The sequence below is a fragment of the Mustelus asterias genome, chromosome 5 (assembly GCF_964213995.1).
Source record: "Mustelus asterias chromosome 5, sMusAst1.hap1.1, whole genome shotgun sequence".
NCBI lineage: Eukaryota > Metazoa > Chordata > Chondrichthyes > Carcharhiniformes > Triakidae > Mustelus > Mustelus asterias.
This window is the reverse complement of record NC_135805.1, coordinates 135,763,933-135,790,524: the sequence shown is the minus strand read 5'-3', so window position 1 is coordinate 135,790,524 and position 26,592 is coordinate 135,763,933. Positions and strand designations below refer to the sequence as shown.

Sequence of the window (26,592 nt, the reverse complement as noted above, 5' to 3'; positions counted from 1 at the left end):
CCGGTTCCCCTCTGTCAACCGCACTAGTCACATCTTCATAAAAATCCAGTAAATTCGTCAAACACGACTTTCCCTTCAAGAATCCATGCTGCGTCTGCTTGACCGAACCATTCTTATCCAGGTGCTCTGCTATTTCCTCTTTAATGATGGACTCCAGCATTTTCCCAACTACGGACATTAAGCTAACCGGCCTGTAGTTACCCGCCTTTTGAAGGCTGGCACAGACACGATGGGCTGATGGGTCTCTTTCTACGCTGTACGATTATGATGTGAGGCAGAACCTTTGCACACTTTGAGTGGTTCGGGTCTGGAGTGCACTGCCTGGAAGTGTGGTGGAAGCAGGTTCAATCGAGGCATTAAATAATGAGTAGTGCAAGGAATTACAGGGAATGCCACCAAGTCATAAGGCTCATTTGGAGAGCCGATGCAGACACAATGGGCCGAATGGCCTCCTTCTGTGTCATCACAACTTGTGATGACATTTGAAGATAATTGTCATGGTCAGATACCCTGGTGGAATTTGAACCCATGTCCCCAGAACATTAGCCTGAGCCTCATGATTACTTGTCCAGTGACATTCCCGCTACGACACCCCCTCCCCATGCTGTGAAAATACAATAAATATATCAGAAGGGACTCTATAGATGCATTATTGGACACAATCTGACTCTGGGCAACACAGGGAGGTATCAGGTGATAAGATCTGGAGAGGTAGAGGTGGAAATGTTTATGGAGGGAATTCCAGCACTTAAGGCCCAGGCATCCGTTGGTTGACCAACGGAGCAAGGATGAGCGATGAAAATCAGGGATGCACAAGGAATACCAGGTTATTGAGTTGGATGATCAATCATGATCACAATGAATGGCGGGGCAGGCTCGAAGGGCTGAATGGCCTCTTCATGTTCCGATTTCCCATGTTTCTATGAATTGAAGGAACGCAGAAACCTTGAAGGGTTGCAGGACCAAAGGATGTTATAGAGATAGGGACGGAATAAGGCCACAAAGGGATTTGAATACAAGCCACTTCATTGGGGCGGCACAGCAGCAAAGGGTGGCACGGTGGAGCAGTGGTCAGCACTGCTGCCTCACAGCGCCAGGGGCCTGGGTTCGATTCCGGGCTCTATGGTCACTGTCTGTGAGGAGTCTGCACGTTCTCCCCGTGTCTGCGTGGGTTTCCTCCGGGTGCTCTGCTGTCATCCCACAATCTGAAAGGCGTGCTGGTTAGGTGCATTGGCCGTGCTAGATTCTCCCTCAGTGTCCCCAAACAGGTGTCGGAGTGTGGCGACTAGGGGAATTTTCACAGTAAATTCATTGCAGTGTTAATGTAAGCCTACTTGTGACTAATAAATAAACTTTAAACCTTGAGAGTAATTCAATAGCATAGAAATCATAGAATCCCTGCACTGCAGAAGGAGGCCCTCCAGCCCTTCGAGTCTGCACCGACAACAATCCCACTTCGGCCCTGTTCCCGGAATCCCACATATTTACACCGCTAATCCCTCAAGCCTACACATCCAGGACACTAAGGAGTAATTTAGCATGGCCCATGCACCTAACGCGCACATCTTTGGACTGTGGAAGGAAACCGGAGCACCCAGAGGAAACCCACGCAGACACGGGGAGAACGTGCAGACTCTGCGCAGACAGTGACCTGAGCCAGGAATCGAACATGGGCCCCTGGAACTGTGAGGCAGCAGTGATAACCACTGTGCCATCATGCTGCCCCAATATGTTACGGTACCTTTAGTTAAGCTGTCTTGCTCAATGATGTGCACAGTCAAACCTGCTGGCAGCAATAAGGTTTGAATATATTTCTTTTTGAGCTTGTTGAGTCAATGGATTGATTGCACTTTGCTGGCTTTATCCAGCTCTCCACCCAGACTTCCATCCAATATTGAAGATGGGAAATTTCATCATGATAAATGAGGTGATTTGGTCCATTGAATATATTTTATTTAACGTGGACCCAGAGGGTGGCACTCTCATTCCTGAGTCGCTGACTCCATGGGCTAATTCCTTCCACAGTCCTGAACAAATACTCCAGCGATGCTCCAGCGAGCTGCCGAGGGAGTGCCGCACTGTCGCAGGTGCCGCCTTTCAGCCAAAGTGTTAAACTGAAGCTTCTACCCCCCTCCCAGATGGATGGAAAAGATTCCACGGCACTCTTTCGAAGAAGGCCCAAGGTGTTCTGCTTATCCTGACAAAGATTGATTGGGCAATCACCTTGACATTAAACAGGTGATCAGATCATCATCTGACTGCTGTTTGTGGGAACTTTCTATGTGTGAATTGGCTGCTGCACCATCTCTGAAGGCACTTATGGGCTGTAGTGCTCTCCGGAATATCCTGAGGTGATGCTAGGCACTATATAAGTACCAGCACTTTCATAAATAGTGTGAAATCTGCTACATACAACTTTGAGTGGGGAAAAGAGATTGGAGTCTCAGAGGCCGATTTTACCATCAAGCTGTGCCCATTTTCGGGCGTGCAAACTTGATAACTTCGGGCGTGAGGCGAGTAGTATGATCTGCGCCTGACTCTGCGCCAGTTCTCCCTTTACCAAGGCCTGAAAATGGCCACGATTGAGACCGCGCCCGAAACGGGCACGATGGCCATTTAAATGCATTTAAATTGACTTAATGGGCTGCACGCCCAACTTTACCAGCACTTCCCCCTTTACCACAGCGTTCGCCCATCCAGAATCGACACAAAACAGACCTGCTCCACATAAGTCCGATTTGGGTGCTCCTTCAGTGAGGGTCAATGAGGAGGTAAGTACCGAGTGACGGACGGCTCTCTACTTGAGATTGGTGAGGGGAAAGGGGGGGGTCTGCTGCCACTTTGCCTGAGATCGGGGGGGGGGGGGGGGGGTAAGGGGGAGGGTGGATCACTCTGCCTGAGATCGGTGGGGGGGGGGGGGAAGAGGGAGGGGGATCACCCTGCCTGAGATCGGTTGGGGGGGGAGGGGGGAAGGGGCCCGCGATCGGTGTGGGTGGTGGAGGGGGTGGGGGAAAAGGGGGTCAATAATGTTGTGGGGGATTGGGGCAATGTCTGTGGGGGCCGGGGGAGGCATTATCTGGCCCCGGGAGCGATGTGGCAGGGGAGACGCATTCTATAACTTCTTTTCTGCGCATGCGCAGTTGGAGGCTGCAATGGGAGCAGTAGGGTTTCGGGCGCGTTAAGCCCCGCCCACTGGCTTCTGCGGAAACGCTGATATTTTTACAGGCAGAGTGCGTATGGGGGTACCGGAAAACGGGTCTAAAAATCAGATCTGAAACACTCCCAGTTTCAAGTCCGCCCAGCACTTAGAACCAAAATAAGGTTTTCAATTGCAAAAATAAGACCATGTAAGGTGGCTGTTCCATTTCCATTGGCACGACTCAGTACAGGGAACATATCTTTTATTCCCCAATATGGCTGACTTACAGATGCCTCCAATTTGACTCCTTCCTGGAGGAAACAGAAGTCTGCAATAATTGAAATCTGTGTTCTCCTGCTCAGGAAGAAAACACTGTCCATGTTCATGCCAAAATACCCTGACAACACGGAAACCAAATGGCACTGTACCTGTATCCAAATCACAGTCTATTAATCTGCATTCTGTGTCATGTTTAAGCAATACAATACTTCCATTAAAATATCCAAGTGCAGCTTACAATATGTAGTCGACATGAATGACAGTTTCCATTCAGCTGCACCTGCTTTGCTGGTGTCAAATATTAATCAACGTAATGCTACTTTTCACACTGCTGTGGTACTCAGTCAAGCATCCCTCCACAAAATGAATGTGTCACATTTTGCAATGTGCACAACCCTACCCTTGAATATCCTTGATTAAGGGTCTCAGTCATACGTTTCTTAAGACACCTTTTGTGTGTTCGATCCACACGTTCCACTCACCCTATAATTAATTTCCCACCTTGTATTTTTCCTGCCAAAATATATAACAGCTCTACTTTTGCAAAGGAGAATCTTTTCTCCTTTTATGGAATGTGTCATTACTGGAAAGGCCGGAACTTATTGCCCTTGGAATGAATGTTTGCGAGGGCACTTCAGAGGGGCGGTTAAGAGTCAACCACATTGCTGTGGTTCTGGAGTCGCATGTAGGCCAGAGCAGGTAAGGCCGGCAGATTTCCTTCTCTAAAGTGAACCAGATGGGTTTTAGTGACAATTGATGATAATTTCATGGCCACCATTACCGAGACTAGCTTTCACTGTACTGAATTTAAGTCCCACCAGCTCCAGTGATGGAATGTGAATCCAGGCCTCTACCCGTTAAACCATACAATCATTGAATCTGTATGGACAAGTTGGGCCAAAGGGCCTGTTTGCATGCTGTAAACCTCGATGACTCTATGACCTGGGTTCGATTCCCAGTTTGGGTCACTGTCTGTGCATAGTCTGCACATTCTTCCCTTGTCTGCGTGGGTTTCCTCCAGGTGCTCTGGTTTCTTAACACAGTCTGAAAGACGTGCTGGTTAGGTGCATTGGCCATGCTAAATTCTCCCTTAATGTTTCTGAACAGGCGCCGGAGTGTGGCGACTAGGGGATTTTCACAGCAAATTCATTGCAGTGTTAATGCAAGCCTACTTCTGACAATAATATATTAACTTAAACTTGAAGCTACAATGCAGAAGGCGGCCATTCGGCCCAACGAGCCTGCACCAACAACAATTCCACTCAAGCACCATCCCTGTAACCTCACGTATTTACCCTGCTAGTCCACCTATCCACCTAACCTGCATATCTTTGGACTGTAGGAGGAAACTGGAGCACCCGGAGGAAACCCGGGGAGACACGGGGAGAACATTCAAACTCCACACTGACTGTCACCCAAGGCCAGAATTAAGCTCGGGAACCTGGCGCTGTGAGGCACCAGTGCTAACCCACTGTGCCACCCCTATCACTGATCAATATACCAGACTTCAAATGCAGAACATATATATTGCAGAAAAAACAACTATTTCAATGCATTTAAACACTTGGATCAAAGTAACAGCACGGTGAATTCATTTTAGTTGCCACACTCCTTAAAACAGCGAAAGTTGGGAAGTGATTTGATGGAGGTGTGAAACATCATGAAATGTCTGGACAAGATAGGAAGGCAGAAACTGTTCATAGAATCCTACAGTGCAGAAGGAGGCCATGCGGCCCATTGAGTCCCCACCGACCACAATCCCACCCAGCCCCTATTCCTGTAACCCCACATTTTACCCTGTTAATTTCCCTGACACTAGGGTCAATTTAGCATGGCCAATTCACCGAACCCGCACATCTTTGGAGTGTGGGAGGAAACCGGAGCACCCGGAAGAAACCCATGCAGACACGGGGAGAACGTGCAAACTCCGCATAGACAGTGACCTGAGACTGGAATTGAACCCGGGTCCCTGCCATTGTGAGGCAGCAGTGATAACCACTGTGCCACCGTGCCACTCTTATCCCTATTGGTGGAAGGGTTAGAGAACACAGATGTAAAGTGGTTGTTTTGAAGTTACTGTGAAAATCCCCGAGTCGCCACACTCTGGCACCTGTTCGGGTACACTGAGGGAGAATTTAGCGTGGCCAATGCACCTAACCAACACTTTCAGACTGTGGGAGGGAACCGGAGCACCCGGAGGAAGCCCATGCAGACACGAGGAGAACGTGCAGACTCCACACAGACAGTGACCCAGCACAGTTATGTTGGGCTGAATGGCCTCTTTCTGTGCTGTAACCATTCCACGATTCACTGATGAAACACAAATTGACATCAAAAAGCACTAACCAGATTGCTTAGAGTTCCATTGGTGAACAAACTGGGCTTGTAATTAATTACTCCACCAATTTTTGATCGAAGATGAATCGCCAGATGTTTTAAGCCATTAAATCGGCCATGAATTTCAACTTTTATCACCGCTGTTCTTATTTTCTTGACATTAACAATTTGGAAAAAGTCCCTTGGGCTTATCCAGCCCACTCATTCTCTCTATGATTCCATGAGTGTTTTTTGGGGGGGAATGAGTGATATACTTGCATCAGTGTAATTGTGAGTGGAATATTAAGAAGCCTCCAGGCTACTCAACTACGAGTTAAAGCAGTGACACTGTTCACGTAGTCTGGTGGATAACCTGTGACCCGGGGCCCACATGTGGCCCATCTGGGTTCTGTGCGCAGCCCATGAGACATTTTGTTGACTGTTGCCCATGCGCAGGGTTGCCACATTCCCGCCGATTTCCATCTGCGTAGTTATTTTCCTACCGGTATGACTGATTTGATACATAGAAACATACATAGAAACATGCATAGAAAATAGAAGGAGTAGGTCATTCAGCCCTTCAAGCCTGCTCCATCATTCATTTTGATCGTGGCTGATCATCAACTTCAATACCCTAATCCCACCTTCCCCCTATACCCCTTGATCAAGACCCCATATGCTTTGCTAATCCCTCCCTCAATATGTCATGCCATCTTCAGGGGTGAACTCTCGGATCCCTCTCGGATCCCTCTTTCACTGCACATTGTTAGAACTGTGCTATTGAGTCTTACTCTTCTCTCTGTTAAATTCCACCTGCCACTTGCCTGCCCATTCTGCCAGCCTAACCACGTCCTGTTGCCTTCAGTTGGCATCAGCCTCATTGGCTGCCGTTCCGCCACCTTTAATATCTTCGGGAAATTGTTAACTCTGTGTTTTAGTGTCAAAATCGTTTACATATATCAACAAATCCAGTGATCCTCCCACTGACACTTGAGGAGTGCCAGTGATGACTACTTAGCAGGCTGAAAAACAAGCTTCTGGCACAAAATTCTGACTTTAAGACAATCTTTCAAAGTGACACTCTCTTGTGCCACAAGCCATAATTTTGTTAAACAGCCTCTTATGTGGTTCTTTTGTCAAATTCTTTCTTTAAATCCATATCGACAACATCCATTGCATTTCCTTCAGCAACAAGAACAGGTCATTTCAGCCCTCCGATCCTGCGCCCATCACGTTTACCTATCTAGACCAACCGCTTATATCCCTCTATTCCCCATTTGTTCATATGTCTATCAAGATAAGTCTTAAATGTGGCTAACGTGTCTGCCTCAACTGCCTCATTTGGCAGTGCATTCCAGACCCCCACCACCCTCTGTGTAAAAAACTTCCCCCGCACATCTCCACTGAACCTTTCCCCCCTTATCTTGAACTTGTGCCCCCTTGTAATTGTCATTTCTGCCTTGGGAGAAAGCTTCTATTTGTTCGCTCTATCTATAGCTCTCATAATTTAATAAACTTCTATCAGGTTGCCCCTCAGCCTCTGCCTTTCCAGGGAGAACATCCCAGTTCATTTAATCTCTCCTCATAGCTAATACCCTCCATACCAGGCAACATCCTGATAAACCTTTTCTGCACTCTCTCCAAAGCCTCCACGTCCTTTTGCTAGTGTGGTGACCAAAATTGGACACAGTATTCCCAATGTGGCCTAACCAACGTTTTATATAACTGTAACACAATTTGCCAATTTTTATACTCGATGCCCTGGCTGATGAAGGCAACCATGTCATATGCTTTCGTCACCACCTTTTCCACCTGTGCCTCCACTTTTGAGGATCTGTGGACCTGTACTCCCAGATCTCTGTGTCTACGCTCCTGATTGTTCAGCCATTTATTTTATAGCTCCCACCTGAATTTGATCTACCAAAATGCATCACCTCGCATTTATTCAGATTAAATTCCATCTGCCATTCTTAGAACATAGAACAGTACAGCACAGAACAGGCCCTTCGGCCCACGATGTTGTGCCGAGCTTTATCTGAAACCAAGATCAAGCTATCCCACTCCCTATCATCCTGGTGTGCTCCATGTGCCTATCCAATAACCGCTTAAATGTTTCTAAAGTGTCTGACTCCACTATCACTGCAGGCAGTCCATTCCACACCCCAACCACTCTCTGCGTAAAGAACCTACCTCTGATATCCATCCTGTATCTCCCACCACGAACCCTATAGTTATGCCCCCTTGTAATAGCTCCATCCACCCGAGGAAATAGTCTTTGAACGTTCACTCTATCTATCCCCTTCATCATTTTATACACCTCTATTAAGTCTCCCCTCAGCCTCCTCCGCTCCAGAGAGAACAACCCTAGCTCCCTCAACCTTTCCTCATATGACCTACCCTCCAAACCAGGCAGCATCCTGGTAAATCTCCTCTGCACTCTTTCCAGCGCTTCCACATCCTTCTTATAGTGAGGTGACCAGACTGCACACAATATTCCAAATGTGGTCTCACCAAGGTCCTGTACAGTTGCAGCATAACCCCACGGCTCTTAAACTCCAACCCCCTGTTAATAAAAGCTAACACACTATAGGCCTTCTTCACAGCTCTATCCACTTGAGTGGCAACCTTTAGAGATCTGTGGATATGGACCCCAAGATCTCTCTGTTCCTCCACAGTCTTCAGAACCCTACCTTTGACCCTGTAATCCACATTTAAATTTGTCCTACCAAAATGAATCACCTCACATTTATCAGGGTTAAACTCCATTTGCCATTTTTCAGCCCAGCTTTGCATCCTATCTATGTCTCTTTGCAGCCTACAACAGCCCTCCACCTCATCCACTACTCCACCAATCTTGGTGTCATCAGCAAATTTACTGACCCACCCTTCAGCCCCCTCCTCTAAGTCATTAATAAAAATCACAAAGAGCAGAGGACCAAGCACTGATCCCTGCGGCACACCGCTAGCAACCTGCCTCCAATCCAAAAATTTTCCATCGACCACCACCCTCTGTCTTCGGTCAGACAGCCAGTTACCTATCCAATCGGCCAACTTTCCCTCTATCCCACACCTCCTCACTTTCATCATAAGCCGACCATGGGGGACCTTATCAAACGCCTTACTAAAATCCATGTATATGACATCAACTGCCCTACCTTCATCAACACACTTAGTTACCTCCTCAAAAAATTCTATCAAATTTGTGAGGCACGACTTGCCCTTCACGAATCCGTGCTGACTATCTCGGATTAATCCGCATCTTTCTAAATGGTCGTAAATCCCATCCCTAAGGACCCTTTCCATCAATTTACCAACCACCGAAGTAAGACTAACCGGTCTATAATTACCAGGGTCATTTCTATTCCCTTTCTTAAACAGAGGAACAACATTCGCCATTCTCCAGTCCTCTGGCACCATCCCCGTGGACAGCGAGGACCCAAAGATCAACACCAAAGGCTCTGCAATCTCATCCCTTGCCTCCCACAGAATCCTAGGATACATTTCATCAGGCCCAGGGGACTTATCGACCTTCAGTTTATTCAAAACTGCCAAGACATCCTCCCTCCGAACATCTATTTCCTCCAGCCTATTAGCCTGTAACACCTTCTCTTCCTCAAAAACATGGCCCCTCTCCTTGGTGAACACTGAAGAAAAGTATTCATTCATCACCTCGCCTATCTCTACTGACTCCATACACAAGTTCCCACTACTGTCCTTGACCGGCCCTAACCTCACCCTGGTCATTCTTTTATTCCTCACATAAGAGTAAAAAGCCTTGGGGTTTTCCTTGATCCGACCCGCCAAGGACTTCTCATGTCCCCTCCTAGCTCTCCTAAGCCCCTTTTTCAGCTCATTCCTTGCTAACTTGTAACCCTCAATCGAGCCATCTGAACCTTGTTTCCTCATCCCTACATAAGCTTCCCTCTTCCTTTTCACAAGACATTCCACCTCTTTTGTGAACCATGGTTCCCTCACTCGGCCATTTCCTCCCTGCCTGACAGGAACATACCTATCAAGGACATCCAGTATTTGTTCCTTGAAAAAGTTCCACTTTTCATTAGTTCCTTTCTCTGACAGTTTCTGTTCCCAACTTATGCCCATCGGCCAACTTTCCCTCTATCCCACACCTCCTCACTTTCATCATAAGCCGTTACTTCATCAAAGAATTCAATTAGATTAGTCAAACATGATTTGCCTTCAACAAATCTATGCTGGCTCTCCTTAATTAACTCAAACCTCTCCAAGGGCCTGATAAATAATTTCTCCCCCCGATTATGTTTCTAAAACTTTAACCTACCACTGACGCTGAGCTAACTGGCCTGTATTTACAGCATGAACACCAGCATTGGGCAGTTGGGCTGAATGGCCTGCTTGTCGGCTCTGAGGGTAGAATCCTCCCATTTTGAGATTAAGTAGGGTGGCATGTGGTTCTGGTGGCGCCCTTCCCGCTGGCCAGCATGGCAGGATCCCGCGGCAGATTCTGTGCTTGGAATCTCATTAATTATGCATGGGTGAGTTCCCCTCCGAATCTCCTGGCAGGCCGGCAATTGATTTGTCCGCCCGCCCTCAGCTGGTGGTTTCAAAGTCCCAGCGTCCTATTTACACACCAGTCCAGCACACTCCGATCACTCTGTCCAGCCCCGCTGTCTTCATCAGACTGTGCAGCAGCCTCAAGCGGAAATCTGTTCCTCAATTCAACCGCCACTCCCCTTCCCCAAGTCCATCATCTGCATGGCACCCATGCCACACTTGGACATCTACCGCCCATATCTGCAGTCTTTGTGCCTCTCCTTCCAGTCAAGGATGTGTTGTCACTTTGACCCCCTTGTTTGTGAGCTTTTCATACAACCTTGTCAGGATCCAGCTTCCCTCCCCTCGGTCTTCCCTCTGTCTTCCAATGTTTATCATCCTCATCGATCGATCTCCTCAACCCTCTGCATGCCATTGTGAGCCCTCACACTACCCCCCCCCCCCTTCCATATTCCCCCCTTGACTTCATCAGGCCATCTCTTCCCCGAGCACCCCCCTCCCCCGCCCCGGCCACCCCACTCCGGCTTCACCTCACCCTTCATCCCTTCGAACTTCGGGACCTTTGTTGCGATGGCTCCACGAGTCCCGCAGCACAGAACTGTCCAGATAGACACTGGTGTGCGGCACCAGGGGGCGGGAGAGCCCTGTACTCCCCAAACCCAGATTCAATACTGACCTGACTCTGTGACACAGGAGGGTCCATGGGTCCAGCAGCATGGTGCTGTCCATGAAGAAAGACCAGCTCGACATGGAGATGGAGGGCAGGAACCGATCTGCCTCAGCAGAGTGGTGAACAGTGCATCAGGAGCAGTGCAGCACTATGGCAGAAAATTGTTGCAGTCTCATAGTCATAGTCATAGAGCCATGCAGGTTTACAGCATGGAATCAGGCCCTTCGGCCCAACTTGTCCATGCCACCCTTTTTTCTTTAACCCCTAAGCTAGTCTCAATTGCCTGTATTTGGCCCATATCCCTTTATAGCCATCATACCCATGCAACTGTCCAAACGCTTTTTAAAAGACAAAATTGTACCCGCCGCTACTACAGACACTCATCACCTTCTGTGTGAAGAAAATGCTGCTCTGGACACTTTTGTATCTCTCTCCTCTCACCTTAAACCTATTCCCTCTCCTCCCCTACCTTTGGGAAAATATATTGACTATCTAGCTGATCTGTGCCCCTCATTATTTCATAGACATTTATAAGATCACCCCTAAGCCTCCTACGCTCCAGGGAAAAAAGTCCCAGTCTATCCAACCTTTCCTTATAACTCAAACCATCAAGTCCCAGTAGCACCCTAGTAAATCTTTTCTGCACTCCCTCTAGTTTAATAATATCCTTTCTATAATAGGGTGACCAGAACTGTACACAGTATTCCAAGTGTGGCCTTACCCATGTCTGTACAACTTCAACAAGACATTCCAATTCCTGTATTCAATGTTCCGACCAATGAAACCAAGCATGCTGAGTGCCTTCTTCACCACTCTGTCCACCTGTGACTTCACTTTCAAGGAGCTATGAACCTGTACCCCGAGATCGCTTTGTTCTATAACTGTCCCCAACACCCTACCATTAACTGAGTAAGTCCTGCCCTGGTTCCATCTACCAAAAAGCATCACCTCACATTTATATAAATTAAACTCCATCTGCCATTCGTCAGCCCACTGGTCCAATTGATCAAGATCCCATTGCAATCCTAGATAATCTTCTTCACTGTCCACTATGCCACCAATCTTGGTGTCATCTGCAAACTTACTAACCATGCCTCCTAAATTCCCATCCAAATCATTAATATAAATGACAAATAACCAAAGTCTCTGACGACTCCTTATGCACGCCATAGTTTAGCAATTATGGTTTAGACCGATGTAATTTCACGCAGGCGTGACCCCCCACAAGATTGAAGGAACCTATGGGATGCTGTTTTAATGAGCATTCATGAGATGTAGATTAATGCAAATGACATTCACACCACCAGCCAGTGTGATTATTGACTAAACATTAGCCTACCATTGTGAGAATCGCAATGTGATTTTACACTGGTGGGATTTTGACATTTTGACTCCCGCTGGATTCTCCGCTCTCATCTGTCACCTAACCCCGCCTTAAATGTGGGACAGGCTGGATAGAGTTGTTGGCCACTCTCTGGCTGATTATTTGACCAGAGGTCAGACAGGTGCTGAATGTGGACAGCTGAGTTTCAAGTGGCCAGCTTTCTGTTGGGTTGCCATGAATTACATTTTCCCAAGGAAAGCGTTGCAAATTCAAGTCAATGGCTATTCTTCTTAACTCTTTGATTTCTGAAAGAAATTCCAGAGCATTGGAACACAACGGATAGGAGCATGAGTGGCCATTCGGCCCATCGAGTCTGCTCCACCAGTCCTGACGATCATGGCTGATCCTGGGTTTCAACTCCATTTACCCACCCGCTCCATGTATTCCTAAATTCCCTGACCAAACATCAGTCAATCCGAGCCTTAAATATATTCAACCATGAGCATCAGTAGAGAATTCCAAAGATTCACAACCCTTTGAGTGAAGAAATTTATTCTCATCTCAGTCCTAAATGATCAGCCCCATATCCTGAGACTGTCCCCTGGTCATCAGAAACAACGGGCCCTATTTTACCATTTTGATTCTAAGTGCTGGGCGGACTTGAAACTGGGAGTGTTTGAGATCTGACTTTTAGACCCGTTCTCAGGCGCCCCCATGCACGGTCTGCCTGAAAAAATATCAGCGATTCTGAATCACGCTGCAGATGTCCATGGGCGGGGCTTAACACGCCCGAAATCCTGCAGCTCCGATCGGGGCCTCTAACTGCGCATGTGCAGAAACAAAAGATAGAATGCTGCTCCCCTGCCACATCGCTCCTAGGCCAGATAATGGCTCCCCCTGGCTCCCACAGACATTGCCCCACCCCCACAACATTACTGACCCCCTTATTCCCCCACCCCTCCGCCACCCAGACCGATCGTGGGCCCTCCCCGCCTTGCCCTCCACCAAACTCAGGCAGAGTGGCAGTGGATCCCCCCTGCCCCCTCACTGATCTCAGGCAGAATCATAGACACCCTACAGTGCAGAAAGAGGCCATTTGGCCCATCGAGTCTGCACCGACCACAACCCCACCCAGGCCCTACCCCCATATCCACCCGCTAATCCCTCTAACCTACACATCTCAGGACACTAAGGGGCAATTTTAGCATGGCCAATCAACCTAACCTGCACATCTTTGGACTGTGGGAGGAAACCGGAGCACCCGGAGGAAACCCACGCAGACACGAGGAGAATGTGCAAACTCCACACAGACAGTGACCTAAGCCGGGAATCGAACCCAGGTCCCTGGAGCTGTGAAGCAGCAGTGCTAACCACTGTGCTACCATGCTGCCCACAACACCGTGCCCAGAGTGGCAGCAGACTCCCCTTCCCCCTCACTGATCTCAGGCAGAGTGGCAGCGCACTCCCCTTGCCCCCCCACTGATCTCAGGCAGAGTGGCAGCAAGCCCCCCCTTTCACCCTCACCCCTCCCCATTGATCTCAAGCAGAGAGCCGTCAGACCCACCTATCGCCTCCCCTCCCTCCCCCCCGCCCCCCCGATCTCAAGGAAAGAGGTGTCCGACGCTCGGCACTTACCTCCTCATTAACTGGAGCGCCCGAATCAGACATTTGTAGAGTATGTCTCTTTCACACCGATTCTGGATGGGCGAATGGGGTAGTAAAGGGGGAAGTGCCAGTAAGGTTGGACGTGCAGCCCATTAAGTCAATTTAAATTCATGCAAATGCATTTAAATGGCCGTCGCACCCGTTTCGGGTGCGGTCCCGATCACGGCCATTTTCGGGCCTTGGTAAAAGGGGAAACCAGCGCGGAGGCAGGTGCGGATCGTGCTACTCGCCTCACGCCTGACTTTACCAAGTTTTCGCGCCCGAAAACAGGCGCAACTTGATAATAAAATCGGGCCCAATGTCTCAACACTTACTCTGTGCATCCCCCTCAGAATTTTGTAGGTTTCAATGAGATTGCTCCTCATAGATGTTATCAGTCCTCATTTGATGTCAATTATTCAGTAGAAGTCACTGATATATAAAGAAGTCATAGATGGCACTGGTTGTTGATGGAGGATTGTATATAGAGTCGGATCAAAGAGATAAAGGTAGTTTATGAAGAAGCAGAACTCATGTCTCCTTTACTGAACTGCAACCGAGAGGCTCAAACAATAGAATCCCTACAGTGCAGAAGGAAGCCTTTCAGCCCATCGGGCCCTGTACTGGCAACAATCCCACCCAGGCCCTATTCCCATAACCCCATGTAATTACCCTGCTAATCCCCCTGACACTAAGGGGTAAATTAGCATGAACAATCCATCTAACCCGCACATCTGTGCACTCTTATTCTTCTAAACGCCACAGAATACAGGCACTCTTTACTCAGCCTTTACCCAGTGACCAATTAGTGAACTTTCGCTGTAACAACTTCAATGCAAATACATCCTTTCTTAAACGTGGAGTCACTCTATTGTCAACAAAAACTGGAACTGAGTTTACCGTAACTTTCGTAGATTTCTTCACTCGTTCCATGTCCATAATCGTAATATTCAGGGCCGCTGTAATATTGGAAAAGAAAGACTGATCATTGCATTGATCAAAACATGGTGTGAAAAATTCCAGCCAAAACATCCCTCAGGTTTTTAAACTGTTAACATTAAGAATGGGTGTGCGACAAGGTACTGACACAGAAACTCAGCAGATCTGACAGCATCTGTGGAGAGAGAATAGAGTCAACCTTTCGAATCTGGATCATCCTGACTCGAAACGTTGGCCCTATTCTCTCTCCATTGCACTTCTCACCATGGCCGGAACTTTCCGGCTGTTCCCGCCGGCAGAATCTTCCGTTCTCACCGACGTGCGGGTCTCCCGGCGAGATGGTGTGCACTCAGTGAGATCACGGCCGATCTGGAGCTTAACTCCATCTGCCTGCTTTGGTTCTGTAACCCTTAACACCCTTGCGTAACAAAAATCTATCAGTCTCAGTTTTCAAATGTTCAGTTATCCTCACCCCACCGCCACAAGCCTCAACAGCTTTTTGTGGGGGAGAGTTCCAGATTTCCACTCACCCCTGAGTGAGGAAGTGCTTTCTGATACCACCTCTGAATGGTCAAAAGAGAAAATGCTGGAAAATCTCAGCAGGTCTGGCAGCATCTGTAAGAGCTCTTTTCTCTCCTTACAGGTGCTGCCAGACCTGCTGAGATTTTCCAGCATTTTCTCTTTTGGTTTCAGATTCCAGCATCCGCAGTAATTTGCTTTTATCCGAAGGGTCCAACTCTGATTTTAAGCTTCTGCTTTCTTGTTCTGGATCCTTCCCACCAGTGGAGTTGGTTCTTCACTATCTACCCCACCAGACTCTTATATTAAGAATCATCAAATCATAGAATCCCTGCAGTGCAGAAGGAGGCAATTTAGCCCATCAATTCTGTACCGAGCACAGTCCCACCCAGGCCCCATTCCCATTACCCCACACATTTACCCTGCTAATCCCTCTGACACTGAGGGTCAATTTAGCATGGCCAATCCAGCTAACCCGCACATCTTTGGACTGTGGGAGGAAACCGGAGCACCCGGAGGAAACCCACGCAGACATGGGGAGAATGTGCAAACTCCACACAGACAGTGACCCGAGGCTGGAATTGAACCCGGGTCCCTGGCGTTGTGAGGCAGCGGTGCCAACCACTGTGCCGCTGTGCCACCGTGAACCTTGTGCACTTCAATCAGATCATTCTTTGATCTTCTATAATCAGGGGATTACAGGACAACTCAATGTAACCTTGTCCCATAACGTAACCATTTATCATTCTGCTGTCAATATTTATTGACATTCTGACAATATATACATCCTGACCTATTCACTCCAGGCAATATTTCACTGTCCATTTCTCACTTGTGTCAGTCTGACTTTGGTTCTAAGCTAACATCGCTGGATCAAAGGAAGGATTTTCCTGGCCTTCCCGCAAGTGGGATTGTCCGGTCTCGCAAAGGCACCTTCCCTGCCCCCCCACCACCGGGTTCCCTGGTGGTGGGACGGGTGAGTCACGTGAAACGCCATAGATATTGGCGGAATCTTCAGCGGCCAATGGCGAACCACCGATGCTTCTGCAAACTATGGCAAAACATGGGGGTAAAAAAAACCCACCCAAAGTCTACAGCACTGCCGTTCGGCCTCTAGCGCCTGTGCTGTCTCTTTGGAATACCTATCGGCAGCATGGTGGCACAGTGCTTAGCACTGTTGCCTCCTAGCGCCAGGGATCCAGGTTCAATTCTCGGCTGTCTGCGCGGAGTCTGCACATTCTCCCCGTGTCTGCGTGGGTTTCCTCCGGGTGCTCCGGTTTCCTCCCACACTCCAAAGATGTGCGGGTTAGGTGGATTGGCCATGCTAAATTGCCCCTTTCGTGTCAGCGGGATAAGCAAGGAAAATGCGTGGGGTAATGGGGATAGGGCCTGGGTGGGATTATTGTCCGTGCAGGCTCAATGGGCTGAATGGCCTCCTTCTGCACTCTAGGGATTCTGAGATTCTATGTTCTGATTAGTACCCCTTGTCTCTTCCTTCATGTCCCTGCAATTTATTCTTCCCCTCCTTCCCCCCCCGCTCTCTCTCTCTCTCCCCCTCTCGAGTATTTATGCAAGTTCCTTTTGAGGAATTATTATTGAATCTGTTGCCAGCAGCTGTTCAGGCAGCGTGATCCAGATCACAACAACTTGCTGTGTTTGAAAAAGAGTTTCCAGCTCTCCTGATTCCCCCACACTCCAGCCCTGAACTCAGTTTGTTGCTGAATTCAGTTTCGCTTCATGGTTTTTGCAGTTTGATGAAAGTGTCGGGGGATACAATGTCTGTCTGCTGCTTATTACAAACTGGAGTTGTGAACACAGCCCCTTGTTAAAAGCACATGTACAGCTCTGATAACTCTATACAGAGCAGATAGTGTTGGAGCATTGTTTCATACACACTGTGACACTGCAGAGGAATGTTGTGTATTGCTGTATTGTCCAAAACCATCAGAAAATGTCACTGAGAAGATAAGGTCCCAGGCCACCTCTCTCCGAAGCCATAAAAGTGTTAATTTCTTGCGTGAATAGTCCCAAGAAGTGACTTGATCTATTTTTTTTCAGGAGTGTAACGTTGGTCGAGATATCATTGCCTGACCCTTAAGCACATGCTTCTATCTGAGCTGATGTGCTCCAGGCTTGATGGAAAACTGGAGCACCCGGAGGAAACCCACGCAGGCACGGGGAGAATGTGCAGACTCCTCACAGACAGTGACCCAAGCTGGGAATCGAGCCTAGGTCTCTGGCGCTGTGAGGCGGCAGTGCCACTGTGCTGCCCTGAAAATTTTTTAAATATTTGGGTAATGTTGGGTAAAATTACCACCGTGCCACCCTGATGTGCCCTGATTAGGTTGACTGGCCATGCTAAATTGGCCCTTAGTGTCAGGGGGACTATGTGGATAACTACCTGGGGCTACGGGGATGGGGTCTGGGTGGGATTGTTGTTGGTGCAGACTCGATGGGCTGAATGGCCTCTTTCTGCACTGTAGGGATTCTACGATGACATGAAGCTCTATCCGTGAAGCTAGATGCATTTTAATGTTAATAAAATTCAGTTGGTTAGAAAGGTTTAAGGCCTTGGTTTATCTTTCCTCACATTATCTTAAAGCATCAAAGCAAAAACCCAACAGATGCTCCTCATGGAGTCACAGGAGTAATGAAAGGATGCTTGAGCTGTGATATGAGAAGGAGCCTCAATCTGTGCGTGTTTCCAGTGAAGAATTCACTGTGTTCTCCATCAATGGTTATCAAGTTTCCCGAGCCGATCAGCTAAATCTGTGCACAAGGCGACTGTCAGACAGCTCTCTGCCCAAGGTGAGCACTGTGACTGAGTGACTTAGAGACAGGCCTGGGATACCGTAGTGACGAATCTTAGGATGGGATTTTTCCCTTCATCCCCCCACCCCTGGGAAGTTTTGCAGTGGCAGAGACAACCCGCCATTGGTGGGATCTTCCAGTCCTGTTACTTTTCGCGACTTTTCCTCTTCTCCGCACCTTCTGCACCCCAGCGACAGGGGCTCGTTGTCGGCGGGACTGGAAGATCCCGGCAGCAATAGCCGGCAAGTTTCAGCCTAAGACAGAAACGAGAACAAAATCTCGCATTTACATCAGGCGGAATCTTCCCATGAATTGTCGGAGTGTCGGTTTCAGTGTGAAAAACCGATGTGTAGCTCTCCAGCCGCACGCCCGAGTTTACTCTCCAGATTCTCCAGCACTCTGTGCACAGAGAATCCGGAGTGCGGTTTTCGCCGCCATTCTGGCTGGGCCTGTTAGAGCTCAGGAGGACACCTTTAAAAGGCAAGATGGTGGACATCCACCCCTGCCCGCCCCCCCCCCAACAAGCACTGGGGCATCCTCCAACCGCAAGCATCAGGAGTGCCACCCCTCCCCGGGGCAAACCCACACATGGAAGTGGAAAACCCCAAGGAGTCTCCCAGCACTGCCAAGTTGGCACTGCCAGGGGCCATGCATGTCCCTCTCCCCTCCCCCTAACCCCGGATGCTGTACTTACCGCCCCTCCCTGTAACTGCTTCAAGTTTTTAAAAGCCTGTTTTAAATCTCACGGATGTGATGTCAGGTCGGTAAGGTATGGCTCTTCAGTGAAGGGGAAAACTATTGCCAGAAAGGCCTTTAATTATATTTGAATTGATTCAACTTAATTGAAATGAGGTTCCCGCCCAGACGTTATGGGCGAGGGATGTAGAAAATTGGGAAATTAGATCTGACCATCGAGAATAGTTGGGGAGGCGATGGCCTAGTGATATTACCGCAGGACTATTAATCCATCAACTTAAATGATGTTCTGGGGACCCGGGTTCGAATCCCGCCCCAGCAGATGGTGGAACTTGAATTCAATAAAAAAATCTGGAATTAAGAATCTACTGATGGCCATGAAGCCATTGTCGATTGTCATAAAAGCCCAGGAAATCTGCCGTACTTACTCGGTCTGGCCTACACGTGACTCTAGAGCCACAGTAATGTGGTTGACTCTCAACTGCCCTCCAAGGGCAACTAGGGATGGGCAATAAATGCTGGCCAGCCAGTGATGCCCATGTCCCTCCCACGAATGAATAAAGAAAAAACTCCCATTGTTTACACTGGTGGCTAATGCAGGGATAAAATCTCCTCAAAAAGGTTTTTAACACAGTAGTATCTTCTAAAGTGTCTCATAAGAGGCTTATCAAACACTGAGCCATTAGGACAAGCTTAGGTGTGTTTTAAGGAGTGTCTTAATGGTGAGAGAGGCACAGAGAGGTTTGAGCTGGGGAATTTCCACGGTTAGAGTCCAGGCAGCTGAAGGCCCATGCTCCACCTGAGCATGAGTGCACCTACCCATTGGGAGGGCGGATGCATTGAAATTACCCTGTAGTTGCTATGAGACCCATATTCCATGAGAAAGCTACCCTATGGGATAAAATCTTGTAACTGGAAGAGTGCAGCAAGTATTCCTTCCTCTTCAACACTTCAGTCCTTGTTGATGAAATATTTAGTTGGAGATAAATGTTAGAAAATGTGACAGATCAGCATGTCCCGTAACTTGAAGGCATCTGCAGCTCATTGTGTGTTAAGGTTGCAAATGCCAGTGCCACAAACAGGCTGAATCATCACTTACTCACTGTTATTTACATGCAAGTTAATAAAGACATAAAGCTTCTGTCATCTATACTCGAGCTTTTATCGGAATAATGCTTGTAACATGCTTTAAATAATTAGGTGATACCACTTTTCTACAGGAGAAGGAAATCTGCCGTCTTTACCTGGTCTGGCCGACATGTGACATAGATAGGTTCTCGATTAATAAGGGGGTCAGGGATTATGGGGAAAAGGCAGGAGAATGGGGATGAGAAAAATATCAGCCATGATTGAATGGCAGAGCAGACTCGATGGGCCGAGTGGCCTAATTCTGCTCCTATGTCTTATGGTGACTCCAGACCCACAGCAATTCCAAGATTCCAAGATGGCGCTGGAGCGAGGCAACCTCTTGCAAGTTGTGCCCAGCATTCCTTCAAATTCTATCTTTTACTCTCGTTCTATGCTTCTAAAACTTTATTCCAGCTTTTTTCTCTACATTCTCCACTCTCTCGCTTCCTTCTCTATGAACGGTATGCTTTGTCTGTATAGCGCGCAAGAAACAATACTTTTTACTGTATACTAATACATGTGACAATAATAAATCAAATCAAATTCTTAACTGCCCTCTGAAATGGTCCAGCAAGCCATTCAGTTGTATTAAATCACCACAGTATCTGCAACATGTGTCTGCAGTTTGGGGAACTTTGGCTCAGAGTTGAAGTTTAAGTTTATTTATTAGTGTTGTAAGGTAGGCTTGCATTAACACTGCAATGAAGTTACTGTGAAATTCCCCTAGTCGCCACACACCGGCGCCTGTTCGGGTACACTGAGGGAGAATTTAACATGGCCAATACACCTAACCAGCACATCTTTTGGACTGTGGGAGGAAACTGGAGCACCCGGAGGAAACCCACTCAGACACAAGGAGATTGTGCAGACTCCGCATAGACAGAGACCCAAGCTGGGAATCGAACCCGGGTCCCTGGTGCTGTGAGGCAGCAGTGCTAACCACTATGCCACCTTAATGAGCTGAAAGCCCAGCCTTGGACACCAGGAGGCATCAGGGAAGAAGATATTAGTCGGAATTTTACCACCACACCCACCCTGGAATCGGGGCGAGAGTGGCTTGCAGAATGGAATTCACTGTTGGCCTCGGGTGGGATTTTACGAGCCTCACCCGAGCGAGGTCATATAATACTGGCCATTTTGTTCCAGAGGAAGCTGTACCTCTTTAGACTCGGGTCTTGTGATTTAGTCCATGGCTCAGACAGAGGGACATGAGGGTGTGACTGTCAGAGAGGTAGATATGACGATACAGAAGGCAGTAATGGTGGAGCCACATTCCCTTGCAATTGTCCAATAGGTTTGGTGATCTGGTAGCCTGTGTGAACAGGAGTTGGGACTTCAAATCATCTGACCACAGCAGGGGGACATTCAACGAGGATGGGAGGGGGTTAAAATAAATGTAGTTGCAGAATTGGACAGTTTAGTGAGGCAGTTCTCTGCAGGGAAAGTGAGAGTCCCAAGAGCTGTGATGCCTTCCCGGAGTCAGGGGGAAAGGGACACCTCCTCAGGGCTGGAGCAGGACATGGAGTAGGAAGGTAAGGATCCCCGTTGGTACTGATGACATAGATAGGATTTTGAAAGAGGTATACTGGAGGAATATGAGTAGCTGGGGGCTAAATTTAAAAGTAGAACCCATAAAGGTGATCATTTCTAGATTTCTGCTTTTAACAACAAGCAAGTTGGCGTATGGTAGCTTAGATCAGAGAGTGTGTGGCTCAAAGATTAGGGTGCAACAATGGGGTTTCAAAGGGGCACTGTGGGGAAGCGATGGCCCAGTGGTCTTATCACTAGACTATTGATCCAGAAACCCAGCTAATGTTCTGGGGACCTGGGTTTGAATCCCACCACGGCAGATGGTGGGATTTGAATTCAATAAAAAATATCTGGAATGAAGAATCTGCTGATGGCCATGAAACCATTGTCGATTTTCAGAAAAACTCATCTGGTTCACTACTGTCCCTTAGGGAAGGAAATCTGCCTCCTTACCTGATCTGGCCTACAGAGCCACAGCAATGTGGTTGACTCTCAACTGCCCTCGGGCAACTAGGGATGGGCAATAAATGCTGGCCAGCCAGCGATGACCATGTCCCAGGAATGAATAAAAAAAGACTGGCAGCAGTACTGGCAATAGAGGAAGATGAACCTTTGACATGACCTTGACCTGAACCATACTGGGACCAGTGTTCTTGCGAATCTTCGAGCTTTCTGTGATTTTTTTGTTTTTGCCGCTTCATCAGCTGTCAAGTTGCAATTCGGGTGGCAGAGAGGACATTAAACTAAAAGTGGAGGGGAATGTTCATGTAACAAGAAATTTAGAAACTGAACAGGAAAAGACAAGAAAATAGAGCAGGGTAGGAGTATGGATAATGATAACCAGAGTGTGACAGGAAGGGGCAGATCTTCCTAACACAGGAGTGTACCAGGAAATAAGAGCAGGAATAAAAGGAAAGAAAGACAGAATTAAAGGCTCTTTATCTGAATGCTAACAGCAGCATGGTGGCACAATTATTAACACTGCTGCCTCACAGCACCAGGGACCCGGGTTCGATTCCCGGCTTGGATCACTGTCTGAGCGGAGTCTGCACATTCTCCCTGTGTCTGTGTGGGTTTCCTCTGTGATGCGCCATCAATCGAGCAAAGACTAGTTTGTATGCAAGAACAAATAGGCTTTTATTAGCAAAAGACTTGGAGCACACCCATGCCGATGAAATGGTCCAGACTGAGGCAGGGGGGTGGGGAGCAGTCGCCTTTATACCTGGACCGGGGCGGGGGAGGAATCTCGAGTAGGGCCGGCAGGGGCATGTCCAGGCATGTCACATATACAGGTAATAAACTAACAGTGGTTTACCACACCCTGGGTGCTCCAGTTCCCTCCCACAGTCCAAAGATGTGTGGGTTAGGTGGATTGGCCATGCTAAATTGACCCTTAGTGTCAGGGGGATTAGCAGGGTAAATATGTGGGGTTATGGGCATAAGGCCTAGGTTGGACTGTTGTCGGTGCAGACTCGATGAGCTAAATGGCCACTTTCTGCACTGTAGGGATTCTATTCTATGATTAATAATCAGACTGGTGAATTGATAGCAGAGATAGAAATAATGAGTATGAAACAATAGCCATTACAGAGACACAGTTGCACAGCGACCAAGGCTCAGGCTGGAATACACAAGGCTATCTGACCTTTTGGAGGAACAGGGGGAAAGGAAATGGCTCTGTTCATAAAGGATGAGGTCAGCGCAGTAATTAGAAATGATCCTGGTTCAGAGAATCAGGATGTAGAATGAGTTTGGGTGGAGATAACAGCAAAGGAAAGAAGCCACAGGTGGCAATAAATCATAGGTCCACTGAGAGTACCTAGACTGTGGGACTGAGTACAAATCAAGAAAAAAATGGGAGCTTACAAGGAAGGTACTGCAATGACCGTGGATGAATTTAATCTTCATTTGGATTGGGCAAATTAAATGGTCAAAGGTAGTCTGGAGGATGAGTTCATAGAATGTATTCAGGTCCACTTCCTGGAAAAATATGTTCTGGAACAGGGAACAGGCAATTTTAGACCTGGTGATGTGTACTGAGACAAGACTAATTGATGACCTCATAGTAAAAGAACCACTAGGTAAGAGTGATCATAATATTTTAGATGTTCACATTCAGATTTAGCATGAGAAATGTGGGATGAAATTGGCATCTTGGGCTGGAATTCTCCGACCCCTCTTGCAGCTGGACTGTTCTGGTCCCGCTGCAATGAATGGAGTTTAGCTGAGCACTAAATTTTCCATTGCTGACAGAGGGAGGGAAGGGCTGATCGAGGTTGATCATCGGGGTGGGGTCGGGGCTGCCGGGGGGGGGAGCGGGGGGGGGGGGGGGATCGGGAGATCAGGACTCCAGCGGGGGGGAAGAGGAGGAGATCGAGGCAGGCTGTGGGGGGGGGGGACAGGGGCCGGTCTGGACACATCCGGGGGGCCAGCGATCGGGAGGCCGGCAGTGCCAGGCTATTTCGCATGCACCGGTCTTGGCGCTGACAGATGGGTGCATGCACAGTGGCTCACTCAGCACTGTGCTGCCGGCCGCTCCAGCCAGAATAGACCCCGCTCACTGAGTTTCAGCATGATTCACCCTAGTGTATTCTACAGTGCACAGAGTGTGGGAGATTCAATTTGAAAATCCCGCTGAAAGATCCAGCAGGATCCAGTTTGCACGCAAATTCGGCACTTAGAATTCTTTTGGGAGAATCCCACCCTTCATATTTTTCTGAATAAAAATATTCTGAGTTGAGAAAGACGAATTACCATCTGTGGCTAAGTAAGGAAGTTTGGGATAGTATCAAATTGAAAGAAATGATGGAGAACAGTTCATGGGTTAACGATAGGCCAGAAGATTGAGAACAAAATAGTAATCAGCAAAGAATGACTGGAAAAATAACAAAGAGGGAAGAAATAAAGTATGAGAGAAAACTATATAAAAAACAGAGTAAAGGTATATAAAAAGGAAAAGATTAGTTAAGGTGGTCATTGGTTCCTTAGAGGACAAGAGTGAGGAATTATTATGGGGAAACAGAGAAATGACAGCGGCTTTGAACAAGCTACTTAAGAGTCATAGAATCCTGACAGTGCTGAAGGAGGCCATTTGGCCCATCGAGTTTGCACCGACTCTTCAACAGAGCATCTTACCCAGCTCCTATCCCCGCAACCACACATATTTACCCTGCTAATTCCCCTAACCCACACACCCTGGGACACTAGGAAATGTTGCATGGCCAATCCACCTAGCCTAACGGACCGTGGGAGGAAACCGGAGCACCTGGAGGAAACCCACCCAGACACAGGGAGAACGTGCAAACTCCACACAGACAGTCACCCGAGGCCGGGAATTGAACCCGGGGTCCCTCGGGCGCTGTGAGGCAACAGTGGTAACCATTGTGCCACTGTGCCGCCCTGTAATGGGCTTCACAGTAAAAGAAACAAAAAACATCGCAAGAATGTGTGCGATTCACTGCCACAGAATGGAGTTGAGGCCAAAGCATTGTCTGATTTCAAGAAGAAATTAGATATAGCTCTTGGGGCTAAAGGGATCAAGGGATATCTGGGGAAGGGGGGATCAGGATATTGAATTCAATGATCAGCCATGATCATGATGAATGGCAGAACAGGGTTCAAAGGGCCGAATGGCCTACTCCTTCTTCTAGTTTCTACGTTTGTATAGACACACAGGATGTACTTCAGGCTTGCACAGTTACCTCTCTTACTTTAGGGATGACAGTAGTATGACATTGAATAGTTCCATCGAGGGGGTGGGGGGGGAGGAGGATCAAAATGACTAACTCTTCAGACACGTCCTTCATCTGTGAAAAGCCATCAGCCAAAGGAGTGCTATCCCTCTTTTGCAATTTGACTAAAGGCCTTCGGACACGGTACTAAGTAGATTTACCAGTATGATGCCAGTAATGAAGGACCTCAGTTATTGGAGAGGCTGGAGAAGCCAGGATTATGTTCCTTCGAGCAGAGAAATTTCAGAGAGGTGCTCAAATTCATGTTGGGTTTTGATGGGGTAAACAGAGTGGTTTTTACTGGCTGGAAGGTAATTGGGAAAATACCAGCAGGGAGATGAGAATTTATTTAACAGAGCTGTTGTGATCTGGAATGCACTGGGTGCTAGAAGCAGAATAACTTTTAAAAGGGAATTGGATGAACACTTTAATACAAAAAATGACAGAGCTATAGGAATGAATCATAGATGTGTGCAGCACAGAAAAAGGCCCTTCGGCCTATCGCATTTGCACTGGTCAAAGACAAACCACTTAACTGTTCTAATCCCCTTTCCAGCACTTAGCCCATAGCCTCAGCATCGCAAGTGCACATCAAAATACTTTAAAGAATTTATTTATTAGTCATGAGTAGGCTTACATTAACACTACAATGAAGTTATTGTGAAAACCCCCCAGACGCCACACTCCGGCGCCTGTTCGGGTACACTGAGGGAGAATTTAGCAAGGCCAATGCACCTAACCAGCACGTCTTTCGGACAGTGGGAGGAAACCGGAGCACCCGGAGGAAACCCATGCAGACACAGGAGAACGTGCAGACTCCGCACAGGCAGTGACCCGAGCCGGGAATCGAACTGGCGCTGTGAGGCAGCAGTGCTAACCACTATGCCATCGTGCCGCCCTATACTTGTTAAATCTTATGAGGGTTCCTGTCTCAATTACCCTTTCAGGCAGGGAGTTCCTGCCTCCCACCACCCTCTGGGTGAAAAAGCTTTCCTCACATCTCCTCTAAACCTCCTGCCCCTTACTTTAAATCGATGCCCTGTGGTCATTGGTCCTTCCACCAAGTGGAAAGGTTTCTTCCTGTCTACTCTATCTGTGCCCCTCATAATTTTATACATCTCAATCATGTTCCCCACTCCCCTCCCGCCACTCCCTCCAATCTCCTCTGCTCCAAGGAAAACAACCTTCGTCAACCCTTGTCTCGCTCTGATGAAGGGTCCTCTCGTCTCGAAACGTTGGCTCTATTCTCTCTCCACAGGTGCTGCCAGACCTGCTGATATTTTCCAGCATTTTTCTGCTTTTGTTTCAGATTCCAGCATCCTCCAGAGCACCTGGA

At 47.9% G+C, this 26,592-nt stretch overlaps 1 protein-coding gene across 3 annotated transcripts in view; it reads right to left on the bottom strand.

The window, feature by feature from the left end:
- Window positions 1-26,592, bottom strand: part of LOC144494164 (KH domain-containing, RNA-binding, signal transduction-associated protein 2-like) — a 586,631-nt gene that overhangs the window by 7,176 nt on the left and 552,863 nt on the right. For all 3 annotated transcript variants that reach the window (XM_078213766.1, XM_078213769.1, XM_078213768.1), the window contains one exon: window positions 14,803-14,861. In XM_078213766.1, coding sequence (XP_078069892.1) covers window positions 14,803-14,861 — 59 coding nt within the window. The remainder of the gene's footprint in view (window positions 1-14,802; window positions 14,862-26,592) is intronic.